The sequence below is a fragment of the Ictidomys tridecemlineatus genome, chromosome X (genome assembly GCF_052094955.1).
Source record: "Ictidomys tridecemlineatus isolate mIctTri1 chromosome X, mIctTri1.hap1, whole genome shotgun sequence".
Taxonomy (NCBI): domain Eukaryota; kingdom Metazoa; phylum Chordata; class Mammalia; order Rodentia; family Sciuridae; genus Ictidomys; species Ictidomys tridecemlineatus.
In genome coordinates, this window is record NC_135493.1 from 463,634 (window position 1) to 478,174 (window position 14,541).

At 34.9% G+C, this 14,541-nt stretch overlaps 1 protein-coding gene across 4 annotated transcripts in view; it reads left to right on the forward strand.

Moving 5' to 3' along the window:
* The window catches only part of Tmlhe (trimethyllysine hydroxylase, epsilon), a 62,851-nt gene that overhangs the window by 21,557 nt on the left and 26,753 nt on the right, over positions 1 to 14,541 (forward strand). For 3 of the 4 annotated variants that reach the window (XM_040287481.2, XM_040287499.2, XM_040287491.2), the window contains exon 2: positions 5,651 to 5,832. In XM_040287481.2, coding sequence (XP_040143415.1) covers positions 5,652 to 5,832 — 181 coding nt within the window. In that variant the 5' untranslated portion in view covers position 5,651. Of the gene's footprint in view, positions 1 to 2,399; positions 2,463 to 5,650; positions 5,833 to 14,541 lie in introns of all 4 variants that reach the window. The other variant, XM_040287498.2, reaches the window with a different exon arrangement.

The window sequence follows — 14,541 nt, forward strand, 5'->3', positions numbered from 1 at the left end:
TCAATATTGTTTTGGCTATTCTGGGCCTTTTTATTCTTCCATATGAATTTTGAGATTTTTTTCCAATTCTGTGAAGAAAGTCATTGATATTTTTATTGGGTTACATTAACTCTGTAGATCATTTTTAGTAATATGGCCATTTTCACAATATTAATTCTGCCTATCCATGAATGTGAAAGATATTTCTATCATCTAAGATCTTCAATTTCTTTAGCATTCTAAAATTGTTTTGATAGAGGTCTTTCACCTCTTTGGTTAGATTTATTCCCAGGTAGGTTTTCTTTTGTTTTGAGGCCATCATAAACTGTCTTCCTGATTTCTTTCTCACTATAATAATTATTAGTATATAGAAAAACTACTGATTTTTGTATATTGAGTTTGTGTCCTGCTAACTTGATTGATTTATCAGCTCTAGAAGTCTTCTTGTGAAGCTTCTAGGATCTTATAAATGTAGGATCATCATTTGCAAATAGAGACAATTAGACTTCTTTCTATCCCTATTTCTATTCCTTTCATTTTTTTCTCTTTCCTAATTGCTCTGGCTAAATTTTCAAGTACACTGAATAAGAATACTGAAAGTGGACATCTTTTTTTTCTTCCTGATTTTAGAGAAAATGCTTTTTCCCCCTTTCAGTATGATGTTGGCTTTGAGTTTGTCATATATAGCTTTTAGAGTGTAGAAGTAAGTTCATTCTATTCCTAGTTTCTACAATTTTTTTTATCATGACTTGGTGCTGAATTTTGTTTTAGGCTTTTTCTGCATCTATTGAGATGATCATGTGATTTCTGTCCTTGATTCTATTTGTGTGGTGAATCATTTAATGATTAAGTTATGTTGAACCATTTTTGCATCACTTGAATGAAACCAACTTGATCATGATATGCAATCTCCTTAATGTATTGCTGAATATGATTTGCTAATATTTTATTGAAGAGTTTTTCCATCCATGTTCATCAAGGATATTGGTCTATAGTTGTCTTTCCTGAATGTGTACTTATCTGGTTTTAGTGTCAGTGTGATACTGACATAATGAGTTTGGAGCAGTATCTCCTACTGATTTGTACTTCAGAGAATAATTTGAGAAACACTGGCATTAATTCTTCTTTAAAGGTTTGGTAGAATTCATCTGAGAACCCATATCTTCCTGGGCTTTTTTCCCCGTTGGAATGCTTTTTATTACTTCTTCAATCTTATTGCCTGTTATTATCTATTTAAGTTTTCTGTATCCTCACTGTTCAGTTTTGGTAGGTTATATGTGTCCAGAATTTTGTCAATTCCTTCTAGATTTTGCAATTTACTAGAATATAAGTTTTCAAACTACTCCTTTATGATCCTGTGTATTTCAGTGATGTCTGTTGTGTTACACCTTTTTCATCTGTGTTGTTGTTATTGGTTTTTTTAATTTTGGTCTTTTCTCATTTTCTTTTGCTTATTTTGACTAAGGACTTATCAGTCTTGTTTACTTTTTCTGAGCACCAACTTTTGTTTTATTTATCCTTTTACTTTTTTCATTTTCATTAATTTTGGCTCTGATCTTTATTATTTATTTCTTTCTACTGATTTTGAGATTGGTTTGTTCTTGTTTTTCTAAGGCCTCAAAACATATAATCAGGTTATTTATTTGGGATCTTTCTTTTTTTTAATATAGGCACTCACAGCTTTAAACTTTCCTACTAGAACCACCTTTGTTGTGTCCTACAGATTCTGGTATGTTTGTATTTCTATAATTGTTTTATTTCTTAAATGGCTCCCCTGATTTCTTCTGTAATACACTCATTATCCAAAACTGTATTGTTTAATCTCCATGTGTTTATATAGTTTCTGCAATTTTTCTTAGTGTTGATTTCTAACTTCTAATCTTACTGCATTATGATCTGTAAGATGCAAAGAATTATATCAACTTCTTTGTATTTTCTGAGACATGTTTTGTGGCCTAAAATATGGTCAATTTTGGAGAAATTTCCATGACCCACTGAGAAGAAAGTGAATATGCGTGTTATTGGAAGAAATATTCTCTCTTTCTCTCTCTCTCTTTCGTGTGTGTGTGTGTGTGTGTGTGTGTGTGTGTGTGTGTGTGTGTTAGGTCCATTTTATTTATAATGTGCTTTAGGTCTGAAGAGTCTTTACTGAGTTTATATCTGGATGGCCATGACCATTGGTGAGAAAGTTGTGTTGAAATCCCTCAGAATTATTGTATTGTGGTATATCCAAGTCTTTAGGTTGAATAGTGTTTATGTAATTAGGTAATGTTTATGTAATTTATGATTGGGCCATAAATATTTACTATCATTATATCTTCTTGTTATAGGTATAAAGTGACCTTTTGTCTCTTCTGATTAATTTCGACTTAAAGTCTGCTTTGTCAGTTGTAAGAGTATCTCCTTCTGCTTATTTTCAGGCTCCATTGACATGGTGTATCGATTTCCATTCTTTCACTTTCAGCTGGTGGCTGTCTTTGCCTGTAAGTGGGTCTTCTTTTTTAATCCAATCTGTCAGTGTTTTTTTTTTTTAATTGGAGAATTGAGACCATTTATGTTCGGACGTATACAGAGGTTATTGCTTCTTGCCATTTTTTTTTTCTAATGTTTGATTTGAACTTAATTCGCATTTGCTTAGCTACTCTTCTCATGAGTTACACTTTCATGAATTCTATTGGTTGTTTTAATCTTCTTCACTGTATAGGATTTCTTTAAGTATTTTCTGCAATGCTGGCTTAGTTGTCATGAATTCTTTGAGTTTATGATTATTTGGGAAAGTTTTTATTTCTTCTTTGATCTTGAAGATATGTTTGTTGGACATAGCATTCTTGCTTGGCAATCTTTCAGGGCTTGAAATACATTGTTCCAATCTCTCCTGAATTTAAGGGTTCTGCTGAGCAATTTGCTGTTATTATGATTGGTTTTCTTCTGTAGGTGACCTGATATTTCTCTCTTGCAGCTTTTTAAAAATTTCCCTGGAACTGGATTTCTGGCATTATGACTATAATGTGTCATGGAGAGGTTGTTTTCTGGTCTTGTGTATTTGGAGTTCTAAATGCCTCCAATATCTGTATGTCCATCTCATTCCCAACATTTGGATTTTTTTCTATTATTCCACTGAATTGTTTATCAATGCCATTAGCTCATACCTTCTTAAATACCTATGAACCTTAAATTAGGTCTCTTGATACTGTTCCAGAGCTCTTGGATATTCTGATTGTGTTTTCTTGCTTTTTTCTTAGATACTATCTGAATGTTCCAGAATGTCCACCTTGTCTTCAGACTCTGAGTTTCTTTCTTCTATTTGATCTAATCTATTAAAGAGACTTTCACCTTAGTTTTATTTTACTTACTGTGACTTTCATTCCCAAAGTATCTGACTGGTTCTTTTTTTTTCTGAATCTCAATTTCTTTATTGAAATGTTCTCTCATATCCCGTATTTCTCCCTTAGTCCATTCTTTAGATCTTGTTTTAATTCATTGATCATGTTAACAATCAACTTTTGAAATTCTTTGCCCCTCATTTCATTCACTTCGTTATCTCTGGATTTAGTCTTTGGAGGGATATAAACTTTTTAAAAATATTTTATTAGTTATTGATAGACTTTTATTTATTTGTTAACATGTGGTGCTGAGAATTGAACCCAGTGCCTCATGCATGTGAGGCAAGCACTCTACCACTGAGCCACAATCCCAGCCCCAGGATATATATAGACATCTTGTTGGCTTGTTTCCTCATGTTTTCTGAGGTCCTATGTCTTTGCATCTGTTAAGGTTGCTTCCTCTTCCTCTATTATGTGAGAGTCTTAGTGAGCAGTTTCTTTATAATAAGCCCTGGGATGGAGATATATCTTAAAGTCAGCACATCCTAATTGGCATATTTAAAGTGTTAAGTTTAACCACTAGTGCCACTTTGAGACAGAGTTACCTCCAGTAACTATGGTAATTTAAGTGCAAACCATTTGTCAACATACATTTAAAACTTAATATATTTAAAAATTGCTAATGATCTCTATAACTCTACTAATAAGTGAGAAAAGTGAGTGAAAATAATTCAGACTAGGCTAAAAAGTTAAGTATCAATGATAGTGTAATTAATGCTAATTTTTATTGGAAAAGATGGTAAAAAGAAAGAAAGGGAAAGTGGGGAGACAAATGAAAACTGAGAGGAGAAAGAAGGAAGGGGAGGGAATAAAGATAAAAAGGAAAAGATGTATCAGTAATAATTCCAATTAATTAAAAATACACATAAAATTAATTGGAACCATGAAACAAAACAAATAATGAGGGAAGACACAATAAAACAGTTGACACAAGACAGCTAATGCAATGACAATCATAAAAAGATTCAGTTTTCATCATGCTGAAATATTTAAAATGGAGACATTTCTTTTTACATACTCTCATAGTTACAAAAATATGTATGGGTTTGCCCTTGTAGTATTTGGAACTTTGGCTAAGGTGACTCATGGAAGAGGTATAGGGCAGCCTGGAAACGGGTATGGGGTGGCTGTCAGAAGCTGATGCTCAGGGTGGCAGTCTGGGCATGGGTTTGGGGCAAGCAAATGGGCCACAACATTTTTCTGGGTGGCAGCAGGAAGCTGGGTTATGGGTTAGTGGTTTCCAGTGGCAGAGATGTGCTCCACTCCCTAGGCTCTGTTCTCCTTGGGAGAGATGCTCAGAGAAGGCCCAGAAGGAGTGTGCACTGCTCCCTAGGAGACACATTCCTGGAAATGTCATGCTCTGTTCCACTGTACTCACAGTGCAGATGCTAGGAGTCAGAAGCTTGGCACCCTTTAGCTCCTAACCATTCAATCTCCAGGCCCTTTCCCTTTTTCCCTTTGTTACCCCTCCTGCCCTGATGATGTAGGTGCTATAGGGTTAGCAAACTATTTCCTGTTTTCTGTTCCAGTAACTAATTTCTTAGTCCCTTCAAATCTCTGACCTTCAGATGTTGTGAATCAGTGCATTTCCCCCCACCTCTCTGACCAGGTGTTTTCTCACGGCTTTGATTCCAATCTGCAAAGAAGTTGAGATCTGCAGTCTACCTCATATCCACCATGTTGTCTGTTTTAGATGATACCTATTGGTAGGAGGTTGAAAAACAAGAGACACTGGAGAAAATAAATGGAAGCAAATATCAGCAAGGGCCTTTCACTACTGTGTACCATGCTCTCACACACAGAATCTCAATAAATTTAACATTAGCCCCCAATTTAATAGCCTGTTGTTTCAGAATACTTCTAAGTCATTAGTAAATTCTGTTGTCTTTAGCTGTGACATTCCTGTATGGGATTAGTTTCACCCCAAAATGAAATTCAGTGCATTCATCAGCAATATATACACGCAAGCATCCATACATATACACACAAATCCCCTCAAAATAATCATTTTGAGTTTATTTTACTCTATGTTTCTGGGACATCAGGAAGTTTCACATCAGGAACCACACAGACTTTCTGCAGTTACATGGCTTCCTCCCTCTTTTCCACAGGCCAAATTAATTCTTTTTAAGATACTATGCATTTCAGAATTTCTCTTTTGTCTAATCTGTAGTTGAGATTATTAATTGATTTTTTCCATAGTCATATCCATACTGTTATTCCTGTGGCCTCGTAAAAGTTATTTTATGTTGTTACTAAAACTCTCTTGTTATTATCCAATCTTCTAGGATGTGGTACCACAGGTTGTCCCACCTACAAAGCAGGCTCCAGAATTTGCTGAAGGGAGGAATCACATGTCAAGCCCTTCAACAGCCTAATTTCAAAAGTTTATTTCCAATAGCCATCCATTGGCACCATACAGCCTCCAAATCTCTGAATTGTGTTTGGCAGCAACTTGAAGATCATTTTGGTAAGATATGTTTGGGGAAACTTTTTTGAAAGTGTGATAAAAAATAACATATACCATATTAACCATTTAATTGTACAGTTCAGTAGAGTTAGTATATTCATTTTGTTGTACAGTGCCAGATATTTTTTGTGTGGTCTGAAAATATTTTCTGTAGATTTGAAGGGACTTATAGACATTGATTTCCAAGATTATCATGGAAGTTGCAAGTAGGACAAAAATATCACAGAGAAACAGTGAAACCCCAACCCACCTAAGGGTAGGGAACTCTGCCCTGCTCCAGCCAAACACTATCTCCCTATATGGCCAAAGGAAAAACAAAGCCTTAATATAATACAGGGGAAAGGGTCTTAAAGACAGACTAGAAATGTTACATTCACAGATAGTATTAGGTATGGGGTGGGGGCTTCACCAGTGAACAGTTTCCTAGGGCTGTTGCAACAAATTAAACAAAGAGAGTGCTTTAAAACAACAGAAGTTTTTTTCTCTCACATTCTGGAGGTGATAAATATTAAAGTGAGGTGTTGGTGGTGCTGTACTACGTCTAAAGGCTCTAGGAAAGAATCCTTCTTTATCCCTTTCTAGTTTATCTTAGTTGCCAGCAGTTCTTCACATTGCTTTGCTTGTGGCAGCATCATTTCATCTCTGCCTTTATCTCTTCCATGTCTTCAAATCTCTCTCCTTATTTAGAAAACCAGTCATTGGATTTAGAGCCCACCTTAATCCATTGTGACTGCATTTTAAGTTGATTAGATCTACAACAACACTATAGATGCTCTTTGATTTACAATAGGGTCACATTCTGATAAACCTATCATAAGTTGAAAACATCATAAATTGAAATGAATTTAATACATATAACCTACTATAATTAATATCTACTTGCAGCACACTGAAGAGTATTACTGTTTCCTGTTATGATCATGTGACTGATGGGAAGGTATAACCAGCATTGAGAGAATATTGTACTACATATAGCTATGCCAGGAAAATACCAAAATTAAAATTAAAAAAAAATAGTTTCTGTTGAATGCATATACCTTTTCTACCATCATCATATCAAAAAGTCATAAGTCAGACCAATGTAAGTCATGGACTATCAGTATTATTCATGTTCACAAGTATCGGATTTAGAACTTCAACATACATTTCTTGGGGTTACAGTTCAATCCAAACCACCCTGGAAGACAGAAAAAAAAAATATTTATCAAATGCTTTGCTCTCAAAGTGCAGGCCCACTGTACACCCTAAAGACTGAAACTTAATCCAAAGATTACAGAATATTTTCCTTCTTCATAGACTACCACAAACTAATAAGCTTCTAGTTAAAATAACAGTGAAATACAGCAAGGAGATCTTCAATAGACAAATTATGTCTGAGCTGCAGCACAAACGGAAGGGCCAAAACCAAGAGGGCAGAAGAAAATAGGATCACTAGATGAATTTCATCCTCTGGTAACAATAGAGAAAACAAGTGGCAAACACAGCCCGACTCCTCACCAGATTAATAAACTCATGATAATGTCCTATTTATCTCAGTATCTACTATTTAAACAGCATAAATGACTTTTAGTAATTACAGAATTACAAACCATGCTAAGGTCAGAAATAACACATTTGGAACAGACAAAGCAACATCAGAACAAGTCTTACATGTGACACTGTTGTTGAAATTATCAGTCAGAATTTTAGGATGTTTTCTATTTCTGGGAAGAATGTTAATGGATTTTGAAAGGAACTGTATTGAATCTGAAGATCACTTTGGGTACTATGGACATTTTAACAATATTTTTTAAGTCTATGAACCAGGGTATCTTTGCATTTTTCTGTCTTCTTCAATTTTTTTCATAAATGTTATATAGTTTATGTGTACAGATCTTTGACTTCATTGTTTAAATTTATTCATAAGTATTTTATTTTGTGGCAATTTTGGATAAGATTGCTTTCATGATTTCTTTCTCAGCAAATTCATGATTGATATATAGAAAAGCTAAAGTCATGATTTTGTTTCTTGCTTGATTACTCTTGAATAGAAATGATAGGAGGAAATATCCTTTTATTATTTCTGATCTTAGAGGAAAAGCTTTCAACCTAACTCACCTAATAGCCAAAGCAATCTTGATAAGCAAGACAAATCTAGAGATATCATATTACCTAATTTCAAAATATATTGCAAAGCTAAAGTAATCAAAACAGCATGATATTGTTATAAAAACAGACACATTGGCCAATGAAACAGAGAGCCTACAAGAATACCTACACATTCATAGTCAATTGATTTTTGACAAAGGTGCTGAGAACATATAATGGGAAAACTGAAGAGATGGAGAAGACAGGTGCAGTAGTATATACCTGTAATCCCAGCTACTTAGGAGGCTGAGGTAGGAGGACTGCAAGTTCAAGGGCAGCCTGAGCAACTTAGCAAGACTCTGTCTCAAAGTAAAAAATAAAAAGGGATAGGTATGTAGCTCAGTGGTAAAGCATCCCTAAGTTCAATCCCCACATATCACACACCACAAAAAAGTTAAGGGATAGAGACAGAAACACCATGCAAAGGCTGACAAAAAAAAATAGTAATAGTCATATTAACTTTAGATAAAGCAATCTTAACAAAGAAGATTATTTAGGATAAAGAGGCACATTACATAGCAATAAAAGGGGTCACATCTCCAAGAGAACATGTAGAACCTGAAAACAGACCATCAAAATAATGAAGCAAAAAAATCATAGAAATAAAGAAAAACACAATTGTAGTTAAAGAATTCCCTTCTTTCTCAGTAATTGATAAATTAAGCAGGTAGAAAATCAGTAGGAGTAAGATAACCTGAAGAGCACTGTCAGCCAACTTGACCTAACTGACATTTATAGAATAATCCATCCAACAACAGCAGAATACATATTGTTCTGAAGTGCACATGAAATATCCACCAAGGTTTGCCACATTCTTTTTTTAATTACTTTTAGCTATTATTTTTTATTTATTATTTATTTATATGTGGTACTCAGAATTGAACCCAGTGCCTCACACATGCTAGGCAAGCACTCTACCACTGAGCCACAACCCCAGCCCAGGTTTGCCACATTCTAAGTCAGAAAATAAAGCCCAGAAAAATTGAAAGAATCTAAAAACATACAGAGTATGTACTCTAAACACAATGTAGTCAACCTAGAAATCAATAACAGAAAAATAGAAATGTCCCAAATATTTGGAAATCAAACTATAAGCTTCTAAATAACACATGAGTAAACAGTCTCAAGGAATAATAAAATATTTTGAACTAAATGAAAATGAATATACAATTTACCAAAATTTGTAGGAAGCAGCTGAAGCAGCAGTTAGAAAGAGATATGTGGCAATAAATGCACTTATAAGAAAAGAGAAATGGCTGAAATGAATGACCTAAGCTACTATCTTAGGAAACAAGATAAGGAAGAGCAAATTAATTTAAAGCAAAGAGAAGGAATGAAATGATGAAAATTAGACCAAGAATCAATGACATTAAAAACAGAAAAAATAAAACAAGAAAATAAATGAACCCAACACAAATTTATTTGAAAGAAATCAATAAAATTGATAAACCTCTAGCCAGGTTAACCAAAGAAAGAAGGAAGAAAAAACAAATTATCAACATTAAGAATGTTCACCATTGATCCTAAGGACATTAAAACTATAGTAAAGCAAATACTACAAAAAATTCTATGCTCACAAATTTGTCAACTTAAAGGGATCACTTCCTCCAAAGACACTACAAAGTGGATTGAATTGTGTCACCAGAAAATTTATATGTTGAAGCCCTAACCTTCCCATAGGACTGTATTGGTTGAAATAGGATCTTTAAAGGAGATGATTAAGATTAAACGAGCTCAGAATATGTGCTATAAAACACACAAACTATCAAAACTTATTTTAGGAGAAATAAATAACTTGAAAAGTGCTATATATATATTTCAGATTGAATTAGTACTCAAAATATTCAAGAAATGGAAAATCAGACTCAGATGGTTTCATTGGCAAACATTACCAAATATTTAAGGAAGAAATATCATTCATTCTATACATTCTCTTCCAGAAAATAAAATAAATGACTTGTTTTATTTTACCATCATTACCCTAATAAAATCCAGACAAGACAGTGAATGACACTCATACACTGCTGGTGGGACTGCAAATGGTGCAACCAATCTGGAAAGCAGTATGGAGATTCCTTGGAAATGGAATGGAACCACCATTTGACCCAGCTATCCCACTCCTCCATCTATATCCAAAGGACTTAAAAACAGCATGTTACAGTGATGCAGCCACATCAATGTTCACAGCAGCACAATTCACAATAGCTAAATTGTACAACCAAACTATATGCCCTTTGGTAGATAAATGGATAAAGAAACTGTGGTATATATACACAATGAAATAATATTCAGCATTAAAAGAGAATAAAATCATGGCATTTGCAAGTAAATGGATAGATTTGGAAAACATTATACTAAATGAAGTAGGCTAATCCCCAAAAACCAAAGGCCGAATGTTTTCTCTGATAAGTGGATGCTAATCTATAATGTGGGTGGGGGGGAGCATAGGCGGAATGGAGGAACTTTGGATAGGGCAAAGGGGAGGGAAGGAAAGGAGGGGGCATGGGGGTAGGAAAGATGGTGGAATGAGATGGACATCATTACCCTAGGAACATGTATGAAGCCACAAATGGTACTTTGTATACAACCAGAGACATGAAAAATTGTGCTCTATATGTATACTATGGATTGAAATGCATTCTCCTGTCATGTATAACAAATAAGAATAAATAATTTTTTTTAAAAAAAAGACAGTGAAAGAAAAGGAAACTACAGGCTGATATTTGTCAACATACACACAAAAATCCTTGTCAGAATATTAACCAATTGAATCCAACAATAATACATCAAGACCAGGTACAGTCTGTCCTAGGAATGCAAGGATGATTCAACATTTTTTAAAAACTAGCTTATCCACATTGCAAAGAATGCACTTAATTCTTTATAAAATGGTGGATAGGCCATACCATTAAAATTCTTCATAACATGCTTTCCCATTCTTTGCAATATGGCTGAGCTTAGAATTTTCCAAATATTTAAGTTCTGTTTCCTTTTTCTTAACGATTTTTCTTCTACTCATTTGTTTCATTTTCTGTTTTACTGTAAGCAGTCAGAAGGAACCAACTGCTTCTTTAATGCTTTGCTTAGAAATATCCTCAGCTAAATATCCAATTTCGTTACTTTAAACCTCTGCCTTCCACAACAATTCAGGTAAGTATTTTTTTCTTCATAAAAAGGATCATTTAGGGGGCTGGGGTTGTGGCTCAACAGTAGACCACTTGCCTAGCATGTGTGAGGCTCTGGGTTCAATCCTCAGCACCACATAAAAATAAATAAATAAAATAAAGGTATTGTGTCCAACTACAATTAAAAAATATTTAAAAAAAAAAAAAGGATCATTTAGCCCGGCACGGTGGAGCATGCTTGTAATCTCAGTGACTTGGGAGGCTGAGGCAGGAGGATCATGAGTTCAAAGCCAGCCTCAGCAACGGTGAGGCACTAAGCAACTCAGTGAGACCCTGTTTCTAAATAAAATACAAAATAGGGCTGGGGATATGGCTCAGTGGTCGAGTGCCCCTGAGTTCAATCCCTAGTACCAAAAAAAAAAAAAAAAAAGACGGAGGATCATTTTTTTCTGCATTGTCCAATAAATAGCATGTTCCTCTTTTCTGAGACATCATTAGAATGACCTTTAGCTTCCATGCTGTCAACATTGTTTATGTTTATTTACATATTCTCTAAGAAAATGGAGATTTTCTCTCAAGCTCTTCTCTTTTTCCTTTCTGAGCCATCTCTAGAATAACTTTGGTAATTTTGGCATGTTCTAGTATGTACTTCTATAGTCATTCAGCCTCACCTATTACCCAGTCCTACAGACACTTTCACATTAGGTAATTGTTAGGCAAGGTTCTACAGAGAAACAGAACAGAACCAATTGAGAATATATAAACAGAGATAGTTGTATATAATTGGCTCACTCAGTTATAGAGGCTAAGAAGTATCACAGTCTTCCATTTGTAAACTAGAGACCCAGGAAAGCTGGTGATATGGTTTCAGTTCAGTCTGAAGGCCTGAGAATCAGAACCAGTGGTTAAGCTAAGATCAGGAGAACAATGTCTCAAATCAAACAGACAGAAAATGGAGAATTCTCCCTTCCTCTGCCTATTAATTCTGTTCAGACCCTCATTTCATTGTATAATGACTATCCACATTAGGGAGGGCACTCTTTGTAAGAGTAAAGTATTGAATCAAATACTAATCACTTCTAGAAACACAGTTACAGACATACTCAGAATTAATGTTTATCCAGATACCTGAGAACCTGGCCCAGGCATGTTGACTCAAATATTAACCATTACACACACACAATTTTGCTTATCATTCTCACTTGGACTCTAGGTCAAGAATTCCAACTTTAGGACCCAATAAAATAAATAATCCTATTCCATAACAGCAGTGTACAGAATCTCAATTAACTTCAATATTGAGATTTTTACACATGCAATTAAGATATATCTAGAAGGCACAGATGCCTTTATAATGTATAAGTATCATTACAGACAAAGTGACTCAAAGACCAACTGTTAGCCCATAACCAAGTGATGATGCCCCAATGGTCCACTATTCTACATGTCTCCTATAAAGCCCAAAGCTGTTAGAAAAGAAAGGCATTTTCCAAAGGCAATAATTTGCCTTTTATCTGTATGCCTTACTTAAGCAATTTTGTGTAATATTATTCTCAAGAGAGTTTGTGTTTCCTACATTTTTTTTCTGCCCATCAGTCTTACTTCTGTGTGGGTGTTGCTACAACACACACATACACACATAATGTGTAGCAACTGTAAGTGCTTGTAGCAACTGAGTTCTGACCTCCTTAAGGAGATTATTGCTATGTTTTTATTTATTTACTGACTTGCCTGGAATAATTCTGTGGAGTCTGCATCTCCGGCAGTGTGTAGTAACTGATCTCTGATCCAGGTTTTATTTTTACTTTTTAGTTTTAACTGTAATTTCCTGGGTCTTGTTCTGGGGTCTTCATAAATCAGTGTTTCTTAGCTCGATATGATTTTCTCCATCATTCCCACAGGGAACTGTTGGTAATGTATAGAGACATTTTGGTTATCAAAAATGGAGAGGAAGATGCTACTGACATCTAGTGGATAGAAATCAGGGATTCTACTAAGCAGTCTATAATGCACAGGGTGGTGCCCTGTGATAAAATATATATATATATATATATATGCCTTGATATTCACAATGCTGAGATTGAGAATTCTTTCAATAGCTTAGTGGCCAGACAACTATGGCTTAGCAATCATGCTTAGAAACCTTAATTCAATCATGTCTCTCCATTTGCCAACGGCTGCAGGTGTAGCTTGAGACTCACATTCAAAATTCATCCTGTCTACAAGTCTGCCCTGGTTTTTACTTTCTGCTACTCCATTATCTCCTTTGTGCATGTATAAAGCTTCATTTTCTCCCAGGGACATGTAGATAAATAGAAGCATTTCCAGTCTCTCTTTAGTGTGCACACAGCCCTGCATGGGTACACAGGCTTTCAAATAGCAAGGGTGTGTGGAAGCTGGTTCAAGGTCTTTTATGGTTGTCTCATTCTCTTGATCCACTTGTTAGATTTTCCTCTCTTCTAGTTTTTTGCTTGCCTCAACTAGTATGCCTTCCCAGATTGTTTTCAACAACATCCAGGGCATGGTTTGTTTGTTTGTTTTCCATTCTGTTCCAAATCAAGTTAATCCCTTTGGCAGTAAAGCTACTGATTTTTCTTGAATTGCCTGTCCTTGTAGAACTGCTGTTGATGGAGCTGGTGCTAGGATACAGAGTGGGAACACCCCAGGCTAAAACATACCACATTCCCGCTGTTCTTACCCAAGGTTCAGTGGTTCTTCTCAAATAAATGCTTCCTCTAAAAATATATTTTAATGTGTATATTTAAAGTATGTAACATGGTATTATGAGATCCATATAGATAGTTAAAAGGTCATCAATTTGAAGTAAATTAGCATATCTGGTCATGTCAAATAGTTACTGATGTTGTGTATCTGTGGAAAGGGCAGCTAAAATCTACTCATTTAGCAAACTCCAAAATACAATACATTATTATTAGCTAAATCCTCATGTTGTACAGATTTCTAGACTTGTTCATCATACTTACCTGCTACTTTATATCCTTTGTCATCCATCTCCCATTTCCTTCTTCCACCCCACCCATCTTAACCACTGTTTTATTCTCTATATATTTTATTTTTTATATTCCACATAGAAGTGAGATCATTACATATTTCCTTCTGTGCTAGCTTGTTTTACTTGGCATTATGTCCTCCAGATTTGTCCATATTGTAGCAAATGGCAGGATCTCCTTTTTAAGGCTGAAAAATATTCCACAATATTTTTTACCCATTTGCCCATCAACAAGCACTTAAGTCATTCCCATATCATTGCTATTGTAAATAGTGCTACAATGAACATGGAAATACAGATATCTTTACAAGGTGGTGATTTCACCTCCTTTGAGTATATACCCAGAATGCAAAAGAATGAAATAAGACTCTTTAACTTGCATTATACACAAAAATCAACTCAAAATGGGTAAAAGACCTAAACATACACCTTGAAGCTATAAACTCC